Below are 19,916 nucleotides of genomic sequence, written 5' to 3'. Positions count from 1 at the left end.
ATTAAAAAGAAGATGAGGGATGGGTTCCAAGAACAACTAATGGTCTTTGCTGCAGTCCAGTTTTCATAGTCACAAATACTCATATTTAAGAGGAAGGTAATAATCATTTTCAGCAAGTGAAAAACTATCTTTGGATATGGCAATGAAATGCAGATATGTCCTGATTTTTTATTTTAGATGGCCAGTAACCCATGTGCCAGGTAGCACTCTATGCCAATCTTGAATGCCAACAGGAAGTCACTGGACGGCAAACCTTTCCAAGATCATAACTGGGCTGTTGGAGTAACTTGGAAAAGAAGAAAAAGGAATTGAAAGCATGGCAAAAGTCAATAGAGCTCGGTCTACCTCCCCTCCTGATGGAGGCTGGGGCTGGATGATCGTGGCTGGCTGTTTCCTCGTTACCATCTGCACCCGAGCAGTAACCAGGTAGGTGGGACTTTCTTCTTGATTTATTATTATGATCTGGCTTGTCTTTTTTCCTAACTCAGCTTCATTCTATCTCTGAACCTGTCATTGTGAAAATAAATGTGTATATGTGTGTTATGTGTGTGTATGTTTCCTTTGACTGCTCAGATATCTTCTTCTTTGCAAAGAATGTCATTTTCTGACACTTAGAAGTCCTGGATAGTGATCTCTTTTTATAATATCTGACCTATAAACCTGGGGTTTTAGGACATTTTTGACTAAATATCATGGCTATTGCCAGACATTTATTTTCATAAGCAGTTCATCCCACAAAGGATAAATATATAAGCTCAAAATAGCCACGAGAACCTCTTAGCTCACCAGAATACCAAGCCATGGGAAGCTTAAAGCCTAAAATTGAAATTCTTTTTCTTTTTGCACTTGGCTGTGGTAGTGGAGGCTGAACTCTAGGTTGAAAGAGAGAAACAGCACAAATGCAGGGATTCTCTCATCTCTTTTGGTCATGGGTCCTCTTTTTCTTTTACTCAAGGACATAGTGTTGAATATACTTGCATTAAATGCCCATACATTGAGATGCATTAATCTCATTTACATTTGGAATAAATATACACTTGAAATCTGCATGTGCCAGCTCTTTCCTCTAGAGGTGCCTTTGCTCAGACTGAACTCTCTTCTCTGGCAACTCTCCCTAGGCTGCTCTACATGACTTTATTTGATGGCATCATCCATAAAAGCATCGATGTGTTCCCCATAGCAAACAGATAATGCAGGAAAGAAGCAGTGTTTGTTTTTGCTACAATAAGGTTTTGTTATGTGTCATCATAAACTTTAAATTTATTTAAAATAATGTGATGGTTGAGTCTGATTTTTCTCCCATCTATTTTATGGATCCTGTGTTCTGGGAGTGAGGAGGTCATAGAGTTAAAAGGAATCTTTCATCTTGGTTCTTCCATGTGGAAGCTTTCACCATTCATTTAAGCATTTCGTCAATAGTTTATCTATTTTATATATAATTTGATGAGAGGAAAGTTCTGGAAGTGAGCTTGGTGCTTTATAAGAAGGGCGGCAGGAAATTAAAAAAGAGGCTTGTGGCTGGCAGCAAAGACTTGTCTTCAGAGGTTCCTGGGAGAGGCTGAGAGTAGGGTCCTTGAGCAGAATAAGCTTGGAGGAGAAAAGTATGATGCACCAGGAAGCAGCCAAGAGAGCTGCAGACAGAGGCAAGGAGAACAGCCTACACGGGGGTTTGTCAGTTCAGAGGATCAGTGCCTATTGGGCAGTTAATTCATTTTTCTACCTTTTTCATGTTTTATTAAGAAATAATCAACCATAGTCACGATATAAGTTCAAGGCATACATATTGATGATTTTTTACTGAAGTATGTTTCATTTACAGTGTTGTGTTAGTTTCTGGCGTACAGCAAAGTGAAAGTGTTAGTCACTCAGTTGTGTTCGATTTTGTGACCCCATGAACTGTAGCCCGCCAGTCTCCTCTGTCCATGGGATTCTCCCTGCAAGAATACTGGAGTGGGTTGCCATTTCCTTCTCCAGGGGATCTTCCCCACCCAGGGATCGAACCTGTGTTGCAGGCAGACTCTTTACCAACTGAGCCACCAGGGAAGCCTATTCTTTTCCATTTTGGTTTATTACAAGATATTGAATGTAGTTCCCTGTGCTATACAGTTGGACCTTATTGTTTATCTATTTTATATATAATAGTTTATAAACATGATGATTTGATTTACATATATTATAGGTTCAGCTAACATCCATCTTCTCATATAACTACACTGAAAAGGAAAGAAAGAAGAAAAGAGAAAAAACATTTTTCCTCCTGAAGAGAACACTTAGAATGTATTCTTTTAACATCTTTCCTGTATATCATACCATAGTGTCAGCTGTAGTCATCATATTGTACATGACATCCCTACTACTTATTTATCTCATAACTGGAAGTTTGTATTTTTGACCACCTTCCACCAGTCCCCTTTCCCCCACCCTCTGTCTCTGGTAACCACAAGTCTGATCTCTTTTTATATGAGTTTGGTTATTGTTTTAGATTCCATATATGAGTAAGATCATACAGTATTTGTCTTTCTCTGTTTAACGTATTTCACTTAGCAGAATACCGTCAAAGCCCTTTCATATTGTTGCGAAGTGGTAGGATTTCCTTGTGTTTTTTTCCTGGCTGAATAATGTTCCATTGTGTATACACACCACACCCTCTTTATCCATTTACCCATCTGTGTCTTGGCGATTATAAATCACGCTGCTGTGAGCATGCGGACACAGATATCTTTTCTCGTTAGGGCTCTCATTTTCTTTGATCTATTCCCAGCAGTGGGATTGTTGGATCCCATACTGTTTTCTATGGTGGCTGTACCAATTTACAGTCCCCTCAACAATGCACAAGGGTTACCTCACTGAAAAATAGGTACTTAAGATTTCATATACATGAATCCATAATGTATTTAAAGTGTTTTTATTGATGAACATTTATATTGTCTCCTGGCTTTTGCTTTACAAATAATGCTACCATTATAATCTACCATTTAAAAATCATATTTCACTCTTGCCTTGTAACTGGTGATGCTTTTTTACATATAAAATTTATAAAAAGCTTAAGGTTGTGCAGGCTTTCTTGTTATTTGCTCCCTGTGGTTGTTAATGTGCATTGATTACCTGTTTTTGCTTCAAGATGTCTTATTACCAAACACATTATCTATGCTAATAAATTCATTTCATTGTGGAATTACGTGACATTCTATTAGTAACTTGAAAGATTGAATTGGAGTTGATACTTGAAAAGCAATGTTTGTTTAATGGAAACCCCTAGCTCTGAGACCTATTTTTCTCAAATTCTTCTGGGGCTAAATTAACTTAATTGCAATAGATGTCTAGAGTCCTGTGAAACTGTGAAGTTCTTATAGCAACAGCTCAATTCCTGTAAATAATTGCTCATGTTACCTGAGCACTTACTCTGTGTTTGTTGGCATTATTCCAAACAAATTTTCATTGATTAAGTCATTTAATCCTTATAATAACACACAGAGGTTGAATAATGTGTCCAAATCACATGGTGAGTGAGTGACAGTGAGTCCAGTGACACTGGACTGCACTGCCCAGTAGATTACTTACTGTGCTGACTTAGTGGATAACTTCATCAATCAGGAATAAAAAGTCTTTACCAAATATCGGATGTTGTCAGCTTCCAGTTCTCCAGGAGCCAGAGAAGAATTTTATAGCACAGTGACAAGATAGAGGCAGCAAGTATGTTGACCCTTTGAGAGAAAGTATCTTTGAGAATGATACAGCAAACACCGCTTGGATGCTATCCTGAACAAAACCTACTAAACCCTGGAGGCTGTTCAGGGTTGTTAGCTATGACAGCACAATCTAATCCAGTCCGACTGATACAGTCTTGCTTCTCCAAATGCTTAATTTATAGATGAGGAAATCAAGACCCTGAGAGATTTAGAAGCTTTATTGGAACTCTCAGTTATTCAGCATGGGAATCAGAGATCAGAAACCAGTTCTGCTGACATCTGTTAGATGCCCAAATATTCCAAGGGACAGCAAAAATAATTTGGGGTGAGAAGCACCTGTGCTGCCAATAAAATTTGTTTTCTTTAAGGTCATGCCTGTGTTTGCTTGTGTGTGTGCTCAGTCCTATCTGACTCTTTGTGACCTCACGGGCTGTAGCCCTCCAGGCTCCTCTGTCCATGGGATTTTCTGGGCAAGAATACTGGAGTGGGTTGCCATTTTCGCCTCCAGGGGATCTTCCCCACCCAGGGATTGAACCTGCGTCTCCTGAGTCTTCTGCATTGGCAGGCAGATTCTTTACCTTTGAGCCAGGGAAGCCCCTTTCATGGAGACTTCCTGATTCTCAAGTCACCACTCCCAGAGGAGCAAAAATGAGATTAATTCCTCAACTGAATATCCATTGAGCTTTAGGTTTATTTATATATTTTATATTTCTGCAATATGTGCTTTCATCATTGTGCATCACCCCTCTTGGTGGCCTCTCAATTCTTAAGAGGCAGACACCTCTGGCACCAAAACTTGGGTGAAGCCTGTCAAAAGCCAATATGCATGCCTATGATTCTCAGCTTCTGGAAAAATCTGAGCCTAAGTACCTTTCTTCTTGTCTGCTATTCTTCCTCATTCAAAAAATATTTATAGAGAGAATTCCCTGGTGCTCTAGTGGTTAGGACTCCTAGTTTTCACTGTTTGTGTTTAGAAGGCATAAATCATAAAACTTTACCATCTAAAAAGTTCCATGGTCCATTCCTTTTGGAGAACAAAGGAAAGGACAACAATAATCCCTCTCATATTTCATAAAAGTCACAGTCATTCAGAAGCCTGTGTATGTAGTTATTAAATTTTACCTCTGACAAGCCTACTCACATGTTTAGACAAGAATCTCAAGTGTTACTTTTGAATTTTGCATGCCAACAGTTTGATAGGACTAATTATATCAGTTGGAAAAAAAGCATCAAACAGAAAACAAAATGACAGTAGAACAAGATTTAAAAAAGTCACAAGAGACAAACATAGCCCCACAGATACTAAATTTCCCAAAACTATTTAGTGGAGAGAAGACACTTCCACAAGTGCTGATCCTAATTTATCCTCTGCACATCAAACTCTACCCCAGCACCTTTGGGACTTAGAATTTAGCATGCTATCCCATCCCTTTTCTCTTTCCTATCACCAGGACTGGCAACATAATTGCAGGACCTGGTGCTAGAGGAAAATGCAAGACCTCTTGTCCAAAAGGGAGGAAAGAAAGGCTGGTAAATCTACTAAAAGGGCTTCCCAGGTGGCTCAGTGGTAAAGAATCTGCCTGCCAATGCAAGAGACTTGGGTTTTTGTTCCCTGGGTTGGGAGATCCCCTGGAGTAGGAAGTGGCAACCCACTCCAGTATTCTTGCCTGGGAAATCTCTTGGACGAGGAGCCTGGTGAGTTTGAGTCCATGGGGTTGCAAGGAGTCAGACATGACTTAGCGACTGAGCACAGACTTATGCATACAAAAATGTACTAAAATAGGAAGCTTTTCATTTTTCAGTGGTCCATCTTGATTTTTTCATGATGTTTTAATGATGTTTCATGAGTTTTCTCTTTAGTGTTGTTCTGAGTAAAGAAAAGTGGAAACTAGCACAGATCTACTGATCATCTTAATATTTCCAGTAGCCCTATCTTTTTCTTTCCTTCTGTGTCATCATTTTCGGCATACAGGATCAAATAACACAGAGAAGCAACATGAGTAACAAAGGATCTGATAGGAATCCTTGACCCTTTGTGTTTCTTACAGCATCACTGCCTTCTGCATTTGAAGCAAGTTTTGGTTTGAAAGGAAAGCCTGGTCTCTCTTCCTCCCCTATGTCCATGATCACTCAGTTGTAGGGGTAACACACTTACTTTGTACTCAGTCTGAGCCTTACTGGACTCCCACACAAGAGTCTACTGGAGTTTTGTGCCCTGGAGCATCTCTAAGAACTGCAGACTGAACAATCTGTGGCTCTTCTCTGCTCACATGTATGCTTCGTTGTCCCAATGGACTTCACTTACAAAACGCAACTTCAAAGATAAAACTATAAGGAATTTTAAGACAGTGACAGCTGAGTTAAACCAAGTTTTATGCCTCTACGTGTCAGATTCTGTGCAATTGTATAGGTTGTACACCGTAAAGCCAGACCTGCCTAACGCCGCTGTCCTCATGCTTCCTCATTCTCTTCCCTCCTCTTTAATTTTCCCATCTACTCACCTTCACTCCCAACAGCAACTGAAGAGTCAGGGAGAATAAATAACAGGTTACTAGGGGCTGTTGAAGCATAAGGAGCTGGAATGTAAGGCCTGTCCCAGGAGACAGATACCCTCCTATCTCATCCCCAGCTGCAAGGCCTGATTTCTTTCCCTGCTATCATGGAGCTCTAAAAGCTTCCTGGCCTGCATTAGGACACCCTGCTAATCTGTGTGAGGTTCCTTCTGAGTTGTACAATGGTACAGACTGTTGCTTCTGACTCACTTATGTCTTGTTTTTCCTAAGTAATTCTCTATTTTTCAACATAAAAAATTCTCTGTCTCTTTGTTTCTGTCTCTGTATATATACTCTCATATATATGTATATGCACACACACAAAAGTTTCTGTATAAGAAATATTCACTGTCAAATAATTCAAAGTGCAGAACAAAATAAAAAACATTTACATCACCATGCATGTGTAATGGCTGGATACATTTCGATTTATATGCTTTGAGGCTCTTTTTGTTTACATGAACTGTGTTTTTATAACAATAAGCCCTTTCTACATGAACTGTTTTGTAACTTACTTTGTTTCCTAACATTATATTGTGAATTTATTTCCAAGTCAATAAATACAAATCAAATACCTAATAAATATTTCATTTTATTGATATGCTATAAGTTACTTAAGCAGTCCCTCAGTTCAGTTCAGTTCAGTTCAGTCGCTCAGTCCTGTCTGACTCTTTGCAACCCTATGGACTGCAGCATGCCAGGCTTCCCCATCTATCACCAACTCCTGGAGCTTGCTCAAACTCATGTCCATCGAGTCGGTGATGCCATCCAACCATCTCATCCTCTGTCATCCCCTTCTCCTCCTGCCTTCAATCTTTTCCAGCATCAGGGTCTTTTCCAGTGAGTCAGTTATTCGCATCAGGTGGCTAAAGTATTGGAGCTTCAGCTCCAGCATCAATCCTTCCAATGAATATTCAGGACTGATTTCCTTTAGGATGGACTGGTTTGATCTCCTTGCAGTCCAAGGGACTCTCAAGAGTCTTCTCCAACACCACAGTTCAAAAGCATCAACCCTTCGGTGCTCAGCCTTCTTTATGGTCCAACTCTCAATCCATACATGACTACTGGAAAAACCATACTTTTGACTAGACGGATCTTTCTTGGTAAAGTAATGTCTGCTTTTTAATATGCTATTTAGGTTTGTCATAGCTTTTCTTCCAAGGAGCAAGTATCTTTTAATTTCAGTCCCTTTTCATTTCAGCATGTTTTAATTTTCAACCAGTCCCTACTGGTGGACAAACAGGTTGGTGACAACATTTGGCTATTATAAAAAGTTATCCACAATACATGTGTATCTTTTTTTGTATTATTATTTTGTATTATTATTATCACCATCATCTGTTTATTAACTTTGGTTAAAACCTAGAAGTGAAATTTCTGGGTGATGTATAACAGTTTATTGTCAAATCTTAACTTGTACAGCCGTCTCTTATAGGCTGCAGATGTTAATGAAACACTAAGATGAGTAAGAATCCGTGTGTTTGACCTGCCGTCTTTTCCATAAGAGTGATCTTATGGAAAGATCACCCTATAGCAGTGATCTTCACATCTACTTGGCCTCACAGCCCCTCTAGTGAATGAACGCTTGTTCTTATCCCTTAGAAAGTCCAATGGTTAGCTTCTGATTTCCCACTTATTGTGGAACAGCAATGTATCATTGAAAATCAACCAAAATCAATGAAAACCCTTACAGACTGGAACAGCTGATTGAACCAAAACTTGAAGTTCTAGTTCAAATCTATAGTCATTGTGTTCTTTTTGTATAAAATACTTGCACTTTTTTTCAGATGTATTTCAATTTTTTTTGTGGAGTTCCAGACATACTTCTCTCAGGATTATGCACAGACGGCCTGGATCCATTCCATTGTAGACTGTGTGACCATGCTCTGTGGTAAGTATCTCCTGGGATAGACAATGACTGGCTCCCTTTGAACTGTACATAACAGTGACCTTCCACTGTCTTTGATGGCCTGTTTTTCTGAGTAGAAGGGCTATGGTAAAAATTGGCTAAAACTATGTAAAGAGAAAAATATGATCCTGCCTTTAACCAAACTCAACCAGACATGCTGTTGGAATTAATGTTCTTGGTTGATGCCAGATGGACCAGGTAAGTACAGTCAGTTGGATACTTAACATTTGGTTCTTCCATATAAAGTTAGGGAGCCAGGCATCACAGGACTTGTTCTGATTTTGGATGCAGTTGACTATACACTATACACTGTGTCTTGTTGTCCCCTTATTTTCCAGTCATGTAGACAGCCATTAGAAGGCACTGTGAGTCATTTCAATGCAGTCTCCTTAAATAAGTGCCAATAACATGTGCATCATGCCTCAAGTTTGGTTTTCACTCTCGTTCCTTCCCAGAGGGTTCAAAATTTGGCTCACTGATTCATTTTTCATGCATAAGCCTTCATTCTTAGAGAAGTATTGTGGAAGAATAGAATGTTGCAATCCTAAGATAAGCATATTTACGATGGCTATAATATCCTTCCAGAACCACAAAGGTGCTATATATAATGTGTAGAGTGGTCTCAAGATTCATGGAGTCATCTCATTCCATCCATACAGTAAAGAGAAACTAACCTTGAGATTTTTCTTTTTGAAAATTTCCAACCAATTTTATTAAATGAGTGTCAGAAATTTATGAGATTGGGTCAAATTGAAATGATCTATTTGCAGGCTTGACCGATTTAATCTTTTCATTTATTGACTCTTGAATATTTTTTAAAAACTGTTATCTCTTCAGGTCGTATCTTGGTGGCAGAAGAAAATACTATATGGGTTAGTAACACATAAATAACATCACTATTCCATTCTAGGTACTGATTCATATTTGTACATTCAAAATGTACATAATCAGGAACTGGTTGATTTGTTCTGATGTAGTTCCTTGGTTGGAAGGAATTTGAGTGCAATTCTAGGTTTCACAAGACCACTAAGTTGACGCTACTGATAACACTAGAAGGTCAGAAGGGATCAAAAAATCATAACTTGGGTTTTCTAGCCTATCTTTTTAATTTAAAATGGTAAGATGATCAAACGATTTTCAGGGTCAGATGAGTAGTCATTGTCTTTGTGTGAGCACGCCAGTGCTCATAACAGAGAGAACTGCCATGTTTATCTTTCATGGAGGATGCAGGTGACTCATTTCTCCCACTGTTATCTTTTGGAGAATATTTATAATCCCCCAAAGAAGAATAAATGGCCTTCAGTGGCCACTATGGTCACAATGACCATGTGAACCATTGAGCTAAAGCAGGGTCACGTTAGATGCAGTGTATTTAAATTCTATTCAAGGCCTTGAGTCCTCTTGTACCCAATTACTACATACCCGCTTGCTCATCTGGCGACATTGATTGAGTTCAGAGTATGGACAAGAGGCTGCAGAATCACATCTGGGACATCCCTTGGGGCTGTATCTGCACTATGATGGGCAGAGGAGTGAATATTTTTCATTGAGTTTCATATACATCTTATTACTTTCTAACAGCCATCACAGCATCAGCCTGGAGAATTAGATATATTTTTAGGAGATTTGCTCATTCCTATTATCCAGAGGTTATATATTCATCCAGTTACTATTCTAACCAGATGGGCTATTAGGCTGATGACTGATTCTATCATGTACATTTGAATCAAGCCCCAATTTCAACCTGATCTATATAAAAATTATACTCCTCAGATACCCAGAGAATTGGCTCTTCTGATCTTGTTACCACGAGTACTGGTGTCAGCATGAATTGTTTTTGAGAAAGAAATTCACATGCTTTCTCCACCCATCTCCTCTGCCATCCATCTGAAAGACCCAAGAAGCCAGAATAATAGGGTGAAATAACACTGCACTCAGTGTCAGGTTCCCTGAGCTGTATATTTTTTGGTGATCTTGGGTATGTCATATTCCCCTGAACTTTAGTTTCTTTTTGGCCTCTTCCAGCCTTAATTATTATCCTATAAACCTGGAAGTTGGCATAATTCTGACACGTTGTTAAACCACAAATAGAATGAGGCTAGCTGAAATGTCATCATCGCATTTCCTAGATTTTCTGTGCTTTCATTTCTCATCCACAGGGTTTCCAAAAGCCCAGAAGCAGTGCCAGATTATGAAGTATGTCTATGATCTCCCTCTCTGGCCTTTTCTTGCATAACACTGCTGACCATGCAATGTTGCCCACTTTCTTCTCCACCATTTACCTGTCATGATTATTGTTAATTGTGTATGAGCCATATTATGTGAAACATACAAGGCATATCACTGTGCAACCATTGAGCGAAATCAGGGTCACATTAGGTGCAGTGTATTTAAATTCTATCCAAGGTCTTCGTTTAAAGGAGCTGACTTGCTGTTTAGAAAGCACCCCATTGTCCTGGGATTATGACCATTCTAGAATGGAGAAATGGAATGAGTAGTCAAATGCTAGTCAGGAGACCTGATCCTGATTCTAGCCTTGCCACTTGTTCTCTGTAGGACCATGGACAAGTCATTTCCTCTCGCCTCGGTTTCTAAATCCATAGAATGAGTGGGGTGGGCTCAAGGATTTGAAGATGGAGGGTTATCTGCTCCACTGATGCAGAACCACAGCCTTTACACAGTGCCCTCAAGGCCTCTCTGTTGAACCTATTTATTATTGTTTTTGAAGCTCCACTTGGGAGTGTTGTCAGTAACCATTTTTCCTGTCAAGTGGGAATCATGCTGGGTGGCTTGCTTGCATCTACTGGTCTCATCCTGGGCTCATTTGCCACCAGTCTGAAGCATCTCTACCTCACTCTGGGAGTTCTTACAGGTAAGGGCGCTTTGTACCACCCTTCTCATCCCACCCTATCCGGGGGTTGTTAAGCCTGCCCACAGAGCAGTAATTCATAAAATATTCATATTGTTGGATGCATCATTTAGCTGAATGTCTGCCTACCAAATGATTAAACAAAAGGGCTAGAAATTTAATGGACTGTCATATGTAATGAAACTGTGTCACCACTTTAATTCAGCCACGTGACAACAGCAGTCAGGGACTGCTGACTTTCCTTGGGCAGCCATGTATGGCAGAGAGCCTTCACTCAGAAGCAGAGCAGCATTAGCCAGGGCAACATAAATTCTTAGCAATGATCATTCTCCCAACATCTTTGCCAAGACATTGAAATACTATCTGTGGTTGACCTGAGTTGCCCTTACTTTTTAGTGAGTATCATTGTCCAATAAATAGGGGTTTACAGTTTGACAAAAAAAAGCCTCTTGTGAATGTTCTTTCATCACACATTCTCTTTCAATGTTATGGAAATATACGTTAGAGAATGAAGTCCATAGAAAGAGAAGCAACCGATATGCATTCCATAAATCACACTTACAGGGACTGCGGAGGATCAGGGTTGGTTGGAGGGACTAGCATGATCTGGCCAATAAAAGATACAATCTCAGTGAGGTTACAAATCTTGCTGTGTCAGCTAAAAAGGTGTCTGTCCCCTCTCACCCAAAGGGCCTGACCGCTAGGGTGTCCCATCCTCCCAGTTTACCAGAAACTGTCCTGGGCCTGGTGCTGAAAGCCTCACGTGTGGGAAACCCCTCAGTCCAGGCAAACTGGGATCATTGCTCACCCTGCTCCAAAGATGGAAATAGGAATTACAGGCAGTTCTCCTTTTCCTTCCTTGACATTTAAATTCCAGGTATAAAGCCTTTCTGATTTTCTTGACTTAAAAAGAATAGAACTGGAAAATCTTGAAGAGACTTTCTACTGGGGATATTTTCAGGTTGCTATATGTACATGCTATGTTCATGGATAAAATGAGCACAATGTTTCTTAATATTTGAAATTACTCTGGAACTTTTACAGGATCACATATGCTATTTAAACACAAATTCCAAAGTGGTCCAGATAATCAGGGTTGTGTCTTCATGTTCAGTGAAGAGTTGAAGTAAGTCTCTAGGTAATTTAAGTGTTATTAATAATGTAAGTATTATCAATAATTTAACAATACTTAAATTACCCAGAGATCATTTAATTTACTACAATTAACTCTAATTTATTTAAAAAAGAATAGTTGTGGTGAGTGTACATTTCTCAGGTCAGTGTTATCCTGATTTTCTAGTTAATTCAAATTTAACTTGTATAATAGTTTTTAAAGTCTTCATTTTATTTTGCTTAAATCATAGTCCCTTAAAGCTTTTCGTCCCAAGAAGAAAGTCCTAGATATGCTATACTTTCCAAATTGTGGATGTCTGAGGGGAGATTCATTTTCAGCTTGATGTAGAAAGCAATTTTAAAGGGATTTACTTGAGGTTCAGATTCTTTTAAATCCAAATAGTATGATTCTGAGAGATGTTCTTTCAGTGGCTATTCATGGCATGCCATTAACACTCATAGACTTCTCTTTATCGCCAGGTCTTGGATTTGCACTTTGTTACTCTCCAGCTATTGCCATGGTTGGCAAGTATTTCAGCAGACGGAAAGCCCTTGCTTATGGGATCTCCATGTCAGGAAGTGGCATTGGCATCTTCATCCTGGCTCCTGTGGTCCAGCTCCTTATTGAACAGTTTTCCTGGAGGGGAGCATTACTCATCCTGGGGGGCTTCGTTTTGAACCTCTGTGTCTGTGGTGCCTTGATGCGGCCAATCACTCTTAAAGAGGACCAAACCACTCCAGAGCAGAACCCTGTCTGCAGAACTCAGACACAAGACTTGAAGCAGGCGTCTGCCTGTTCGGCTTGGACTAAAGAATGGGTGCAGACCTGCCTCTGTGGCTCTTTGCAGCAGGAATACAGTTTTTTACTGACATCAGACTTTGCTGTGCTGGCCACCTCTGTTCTGTTCATGGCTTATGGCTGCAGTCCCCTGTTTGTATACTTCGTGCCTTATGCGTTGAGTGTTGGAGTGACTCACCAGCAAGCTGCTTTTCTTATGTCCATTCTTGGGGTGATTGACATTATTGGCAATATCACGTTTGGATGGCTAACTGACAGAAGGTAAAAATCTGTGAAACCGCCACTGGTTCCCCACAAGGAACTTTAAGCTTTGAGTTTCCCTTCATCACCTTGGGCTTCCCTGATGGCTCAGCTGGTAAAGAATCCACCTGCAATGTGGGAGACCTGGGTTCAATTCCTGGGTTGGGAGGATGCCTGGAGAATGGAATGGCTAACCCACTCCAGTATTCTGGCCTGGAGAATTCTAGTCCATGGGGTTGCAAAGAGTCAGACATGACTGAGTGACTTTCACTTCCCTTTCATCACCTTACCCTCTAGAATACCCAGGTCTAAATAATGTTAACAGGTTTTCAATATCTGAAGGCAACTCCCTTGTTGGTTCTTCTAGTCAAGGGTCGGCAAACTTTTTGTAAAGGGACAGACATTAAACAGATAAAGTCTCGTTGACTTTGTGGGTCATATGATCCCAACCATCCAACTCTGCTGTTGAAGTACAAGAGCAGCCGTAGACAATATGACCAAAAGAGAGTGGCCATATTCCAACAAGACTTTATTTAAGGACACTAAAATTTTAGTTTCTCATACAGTTTTTGCATGTCACAACATTTTATTCTTCTTTTGATTTTTTCCAATCGTTCAAAAATGGGAAAACCGTTCTAAGTTCATAGTCCAAAAAACAGGTGGTGGGCCAGATTTGGCCATAGTTTGCTGACACTTGATCTAGATCATTTAGAATGATGGATATGTCTAAATAGCAGAAGCAAAGGATAGTTACAAGTTCTGGAGACAAATTTAATTCCATTCTAAGTCAGGTCAGTCTTCCAGTAAGACAACTTCCAACTGGTCACTGTGGTTTTAGTGTCTTTTGAACCACTCCAGAGACTGGCTGGCAACAGAGAGAGGAATAGACTCCAGTCTAGGCAGGAGGACCAGGTCAGTAATAACACACTATCTGTAGTGCCACATATTTACATTTGACAGTGCAAGTAGCAAATAGTTTCATTATAATTTTAGACTTAGAAAGCAGTGTTTTAAGAAATCTGAGTAGTTTCTTCAGCAAATGCTAATCCAGATTGAAGAGAGCAAACTACTCATATTCTCCTACATGATAGACTCTTCACACTTGAGCTATGACCTGGGAGAGCTATCATCATGTGGCTTCTTACCTGTTATGTCTTTGGGAGGTAATCAGGATTCAACTGCCATTCACCTGTATCAGGAATACAATATTTAGGATTAAATATAAAAGCCACACTTTTAATGGCTAAGGAGTGTGGGGGAGAGCAAAATGTATCTTTCTTTACAATCAAATAACCCAACAAGAAGCACCCTGACATAGATCTGAAAGAGGGATTTCTAGTCTACGATATTTCTAGTCTAAGACCCAAGTTCTTGTCCTGGCTCTGCCCCATATTATCCCTGAGACTTAGAGAAAGTCACCTAACTCTCAGATCCTCAGGGGTATTCATCTGTGAAATGGACCAGGTCAATATTTGCCTAAGGACTTTATAGCATTTTGTGAGGCTCAAATGAGATTACAGGCAGAAAAGCATAAATTGCTTTTATTACATAATTTATAAAGCATAAATTGCTGATGCTGATATAATACAGAGTCTTTGTAATAATTGCTATCATAGATGGGTTTGGATTTACAAAGGGAAAATATTCATGGATGTACTACTGGGGAGATCTTGAAATAAGACTTAGTGCTAATACATGACCATCATAATCTCTGGCAAATCATTTTCATTTCTTCATGTCATGGCTTCCTCTTTGTATAACCCCTTGGGTTATTGAACATATATGAACAGCTGGAGACTAATGAATGACATATCTGAAAGCATCTAATACGGTAGACTTGTAGAAAATATTAGTCTCCTGACACTCTATGTGTTATTTCACAAATTTCCTTGATTAACTCTGAGATAGGCAACCTCTCGTTTTATAGCTGAAGGAATTGAGGTTAGAGTTAGGCAGTTAGTAGATGGGAGAACTGGATTCAAACGTCTGTCTTTCTAATTTTAGTGCATGGGTTGTTTTCTACCATAATGCTTCCTGGGAAGATACATTCTTGCATTGCATATACCAAAAGAAAGATAGGAAGCCACTTCGTCTTGGTTAACATTCTAGCCTTATGTTAGAGTACATTATGTTGACTTTGCATGATTAAACTATTTTTAAAGAGCTGGGAAAAAAGAAAAAAAAAAAAAAAGAAAGATAGGAAGACAACGTAGAAAGCATACAATGGGGAGGCCATTTCTAAGTGCTTACTGCTACATGGCCAGGTTTCTAGAGCTCTTTGATAGAAGCTGTGTATCCTGCACTCATTCTTGGTCTTCAAATCCACAGGTGTCTGAAGAACTACCAGTATGTTTGCTACCTTTTTGCCATTGGACTGGATGGGCTCTGCTATCTCTGCCTCCCAATGCTTCAAAGCCTTCCCCTGCTCGTGCCTTTCGCTTGTACCTTTGGCTACTTCGATGGTGCCTACGTGACTTTGATCCCAGTGGTGACCGCAGAGATTGTGGGGACCACCTTTCTGTCATCAGCTCTCGGCGTGGTGTACTTCTTGCATGCAGTGCCGTACTTGGTGAGCCCACCCATCGCAGGCAAGTTTCCAGAGAAAACCCCCCACCGCAATCACCTCTTCTCTTTGTCATATTGATGTAAAAACAGTGAACTCACACAACATACTATGAGAAGTGGAAGTAAGTTGGGAAGAATGAAAGAGAAAGGAATGGCTGAGCCACCAAAATACCATGGTCTCACCTACATCCTTGCTCTATAATCTTCCAACTAATGGAGGACCTTAGTGTACTTGGGAAAAAAAAAGTCCCAAATTAGGATCTTGATTCCGTTCCACACAAACGATGGGAGCAATGGAATGAAACAGCTGTTCGGACTTAAATATAAGTTGGCACATTCAGAGGGAAGGCTGAGGGGGCATACAGGATTCCAACAGATGTAGAATTGATGAGGCAGGTGGTGAGCTGAAATATTAACGTACAGGTGTCATGATGGAGTGTCTCCAGTGCCTGCTAAAGGAGCTGGGGCCCTATATACTTAAGAGTATATGGGCCTCTAAAGTATTACAGCTTTTGTGCAAAGGAGTAATAAAGAATATGTTTTAGAGAGATGATCTAGTACCTTAGTGGAGAAGCAGTTAGAATTTCATTCTGATAATTCAGGAGCCATCTGATAAAGGCCTGAACTATGGCTCCTGCAGCAGAAATGAGATTGAACTCTGGGGTCAAATGAGAAAATTTGGGGGGGGGAAATCAACTGATTTTAGCATGTGGGGATATGAAGGTAGGGAAAAAGTCCAATATATCATGAGATGATGGAACACTTGAAAGAAATAAGGAAGCTAAAGAGAGTAGCTTTGCCAGAAAATAATAGATGTAATGTTTAGACATACTCAGATATCTGAAATACCCAATAAGGTATTTAAGGATGAAATCCGAGCATTAGAGGGAGGCCAGATTTGGATACACAGATTTGGGACTCAAGATAAATCATCTAGAATGTTTTGTAAACTGTAAAATGATACAGACATTAAAAACATAATTAAATAAGTAATTCCACAAATATTCATTGAGTGCATTAAATAATTCAAGAAATATGTATTGCATGCCTTAAACAAGTAATTCAACAGACATTTATTGCTGTGTACATCGGCACTCTGTCTGGTGCTGTCAGTATAGCAGCAAACAGGTAAGAACCCATTCCTTCTTCTCGGGGTGTGTAGTCTAGACCAGTGTCTCTCAGAATGAGGTCTTGAGATCACTGCAACAGAATCCCCTGGGGCCCTTGTTAGACTGCAGATTCCATGACCCTCCATCTGTGATTTGGATCTTTGGGGGTGAGTTCCAGGAACCTACATTCTCAAGCAGTTTTCTTGTGATGCTCTTGTACACTAAACAATGAGAATAATTGGTCCAGATGATTACCTGCCTAGATTCAAACTGAGAGTGAAGAAGGTCTCTGAAGACAGGCAAAAGAGAAATGAAGTAAACATTTGCCTAGAAGGAAAGAAGGGGATATTTTGAAGAAGGCAGGATTTCTGCTTTAGCAACTGTTGTGAATGGACAACAGTTCAAGTTATTTCCAAACCCAGCAATTGCTAAAGTGTCAAACCAGGGGAAACTGTGACTGCTTGATGGCTACAGATAAAAATTCCTGGTCAGTTTAAGCTCCATGATATAGGATGATATGTTTGGTGCTTCAGTTTTGGAAAATACCCCCATATGATCTCACATCCTCCGTCCATAGCCAGTTTTTGTATTCACCAACCTTTAGGAACACTGTGATTCTGTTAAACAGTCATGGAACATAAATGAGGATTCCTGGATCCTTTTGTCAAACTGTGGCCTTCATTTGGCATCAGTTCAGTTCAGTTCAGTCGCTCAGTCATGTCCAACTCTTTGCGACCCCATGGACTGCAGCACGCCAGGTTTCCCTGTCCATCACCAACTCCTACAGCCTACTCAAACTCATGTCCATTGCGTCAGTGATGCCATCCAACCATCTGGTCCTCTGTTGTCCCCTTCTCCTCCTGCCTTCAATCTTTCCCAGCATCAGGGTCTTTTCCAATGAGTCAGTGCATCAGGTGGCTAAAGTATTGGAGCTTCAGCTTCAGCATCAGTCCTTCCAATGAATATTCAGGACTGATTTCCTTTAGGATTGACTGATTGGATCTTCTTGCAGTCCAAGGGACTCACAAGAGCCTTCTCCAGCATTTGGCATATCAGACATTATACTCATTGCTAGGTATTAGAGGATTAGTGTGTGAGCTCCTGTTGTAATACTTCTCTTACTTAATGACTTTTAAGATGACAGTTCTTTACTCAGTCTCTTGTTTGCTGCTAAAGAAATGCACAAGTAAATCACATAACTAAAATATTTGAGAGTAGTTTGGATTGTAGGCTTCCCTCATAGCTCAGTTGGTAAAGAATCCACCTGCAATGCAGGAGACCCCGGTTCAATTCCTGGGTCAGGAAGGTCCACTGGAGAAGGGATAGGCTACCCACTCCAGTATTCTTGGGCTTCCCTTGTGTCTCAGCTGGTAAAGAATCCGCCTGCAATGTGGGAGACCTGGGTTCAGTCCCTGGGTTGGGAAGATCCCCTGGAGAAGGAAAGGTTACCCACTCCAGTATTCTGGCCTGGAGAATTCCACGAACTATATAGTCCATGGGGTCACAAAGAGTCAGACATGACTGAGCAACCTTCACTTTCACTTTGGATTGTAGGAAACTTTATGGCACTTCTAATAATTTTTGTCTGCCATTTTTGACTAATTATTGAAGTAGATGAGAGCAGAAGGCATATACTTCTGTGGTGGATTTTCTTGGCACATGAGTAAAGTTGGGGGAACTTTAAAAACCTTTTAAATTACAAAATAATTTCCTGCCAATGTCTAATTTTACCCCATTGAGTCCCTGATTATTGGGACTTATATTTTGCATATCATATGCTCTGGTTCTCCTCAAAATTTAGAGTGGGAGTCGATACTGTGGTTAATTTGTTGCAACAACAGATAAATTTTAAAAAGCTGTGATTACAGAATTATGCTTCCTGAAATTTCCATTTGAAACTTTAACGTGGCCCAACGATCTGATTTTCAAACTGGATCGGGTAAAATGTCTGGATCTAATAGGAAATTTGGATTCTGCTTTATCTAGGAGTGTGTCCTGTTACTCAAGATAAACAGTATATGGGTGCTGGGGACATTACTACTAGGGTTCTGTACAATTATATTCTCTTAACACTCTAGATAAAGAGATAATCCTAACCTCTGTAATTTGAATGATGTTTTTTATCTTTTCTACCATATTTCATAGAATTAATAATAACTAATATTCATTATGTATTAAGACTAATATCATTCTTTATATAGAATGTGGTACTTCCAAGCACTTTACATAATAACAACAATCTATTTTAGAAGTTTCTCTAGAAAATAGAATGCATTTTTTAGTTGTTGCAAAATACTTTTAGATCTACTTTTTGTGTCAAAATGATAGTGATGGTGCTAGCAATCTATTGTTATTATCCTCACAAATTATTAGATTTGAGTGAGTAAACAGTCAAATTTCTAACTCAACAGTGTCATCTTGCTGTTGCTTGTTCCAGGATGGCTTGTGGATACGACTGGCAGCTACACTGCGGCATTCCTTCTCTGTGGGTTCTCAATGATATTTAGCTCTTTGTTGCTTGGCTTTGCTAGAGTTGTAAAGAAGATGAAAAAAACCCAGCTGCGGTTCCTTGCCAAAGAATCAGATCCCAAGCTGCAGCTATGGACCAATGGCTCGGTGGCTTATTCTGTAGCAAGAGAATTAGATCAGAAAGATGGGGAATCTGTGACTCTAGCAATGCTTGGTTCCAGCCCCTCATGACCAATGGCCTTGAGCCTAGGAATCTTCAGGACTGAGAGAGGTGGGACACTGGATTGTATATGTTTCTGAAGGACTTTATTTTGGCAAAAGCATTGCCTTCTAAGGAAATTTATTGTTTTATTAATATGTTTGTGGGGGGGGGGGGGGGTGGGAAATAGCAAATAACAAAGCAAACTGGACCGGCTGAGAGTTTCCCCATTTGGGATTTATATTCACAATTGAACTCAAAGAGCATCACACCATGGAGAATGTTAGGACACAACTGATATAATTTCCTGCAAACAGGGGTAATTTCAACATATGACTAAAGCAGATAACACTGGAACAGCTTTGTTTCAAACTCTTTGTCCCTCCACCTTCCTTCTTCAGTT

At 39.9% G+C, this 19,916-nt stretch overlaps 1 protein-coding gene across 1 annotated transcript; it reads left to right on the top strand.

The window, feature by feature from the left end:
• Nucleotides 1-223: 223 nt before the first annotated feature.
• On the top strand, nucleotides 224-19,607 carry SLC16A12 (solute carrier family 16 member 12). Its single transcript, XM_061162143.1, is given in 6 exon segments — nucleotides 224-426; nucleotides 8,029-8,132; nucleotides 10,879-11,022; nucleotides 12,613-13,192; nucleotides 15,500-15,759; nucleotides 19,283-19,607. Coding segments are annotated over 6 exon segments (1,554 nt in total). The 3' UTR covers nucleotides 19,546-19,607.
• The last annotated feature ends 309 nt before the right edge of the window (nucleotides 19,608-19,916 follow it).

This window comes from Dama dama, chromosome 15 (genome assembly GCF_033118175.1).
Source record: "Dama dama isolate Ldn47 chromosome 15, ASM3311817v1, whole genome shotgun sequence".
NCBI classification, from domain to species: domain Eukaryota; kingdom Metazoa; phylum Chordata; class Mammalia; order Artiodactyla; family Cervidae; genus Dama; species Dama dama.
Note: the sequence above shows the minus strand (reverse complement) of the source record. Positions and strands in the feature narration are given on the sequence as shown.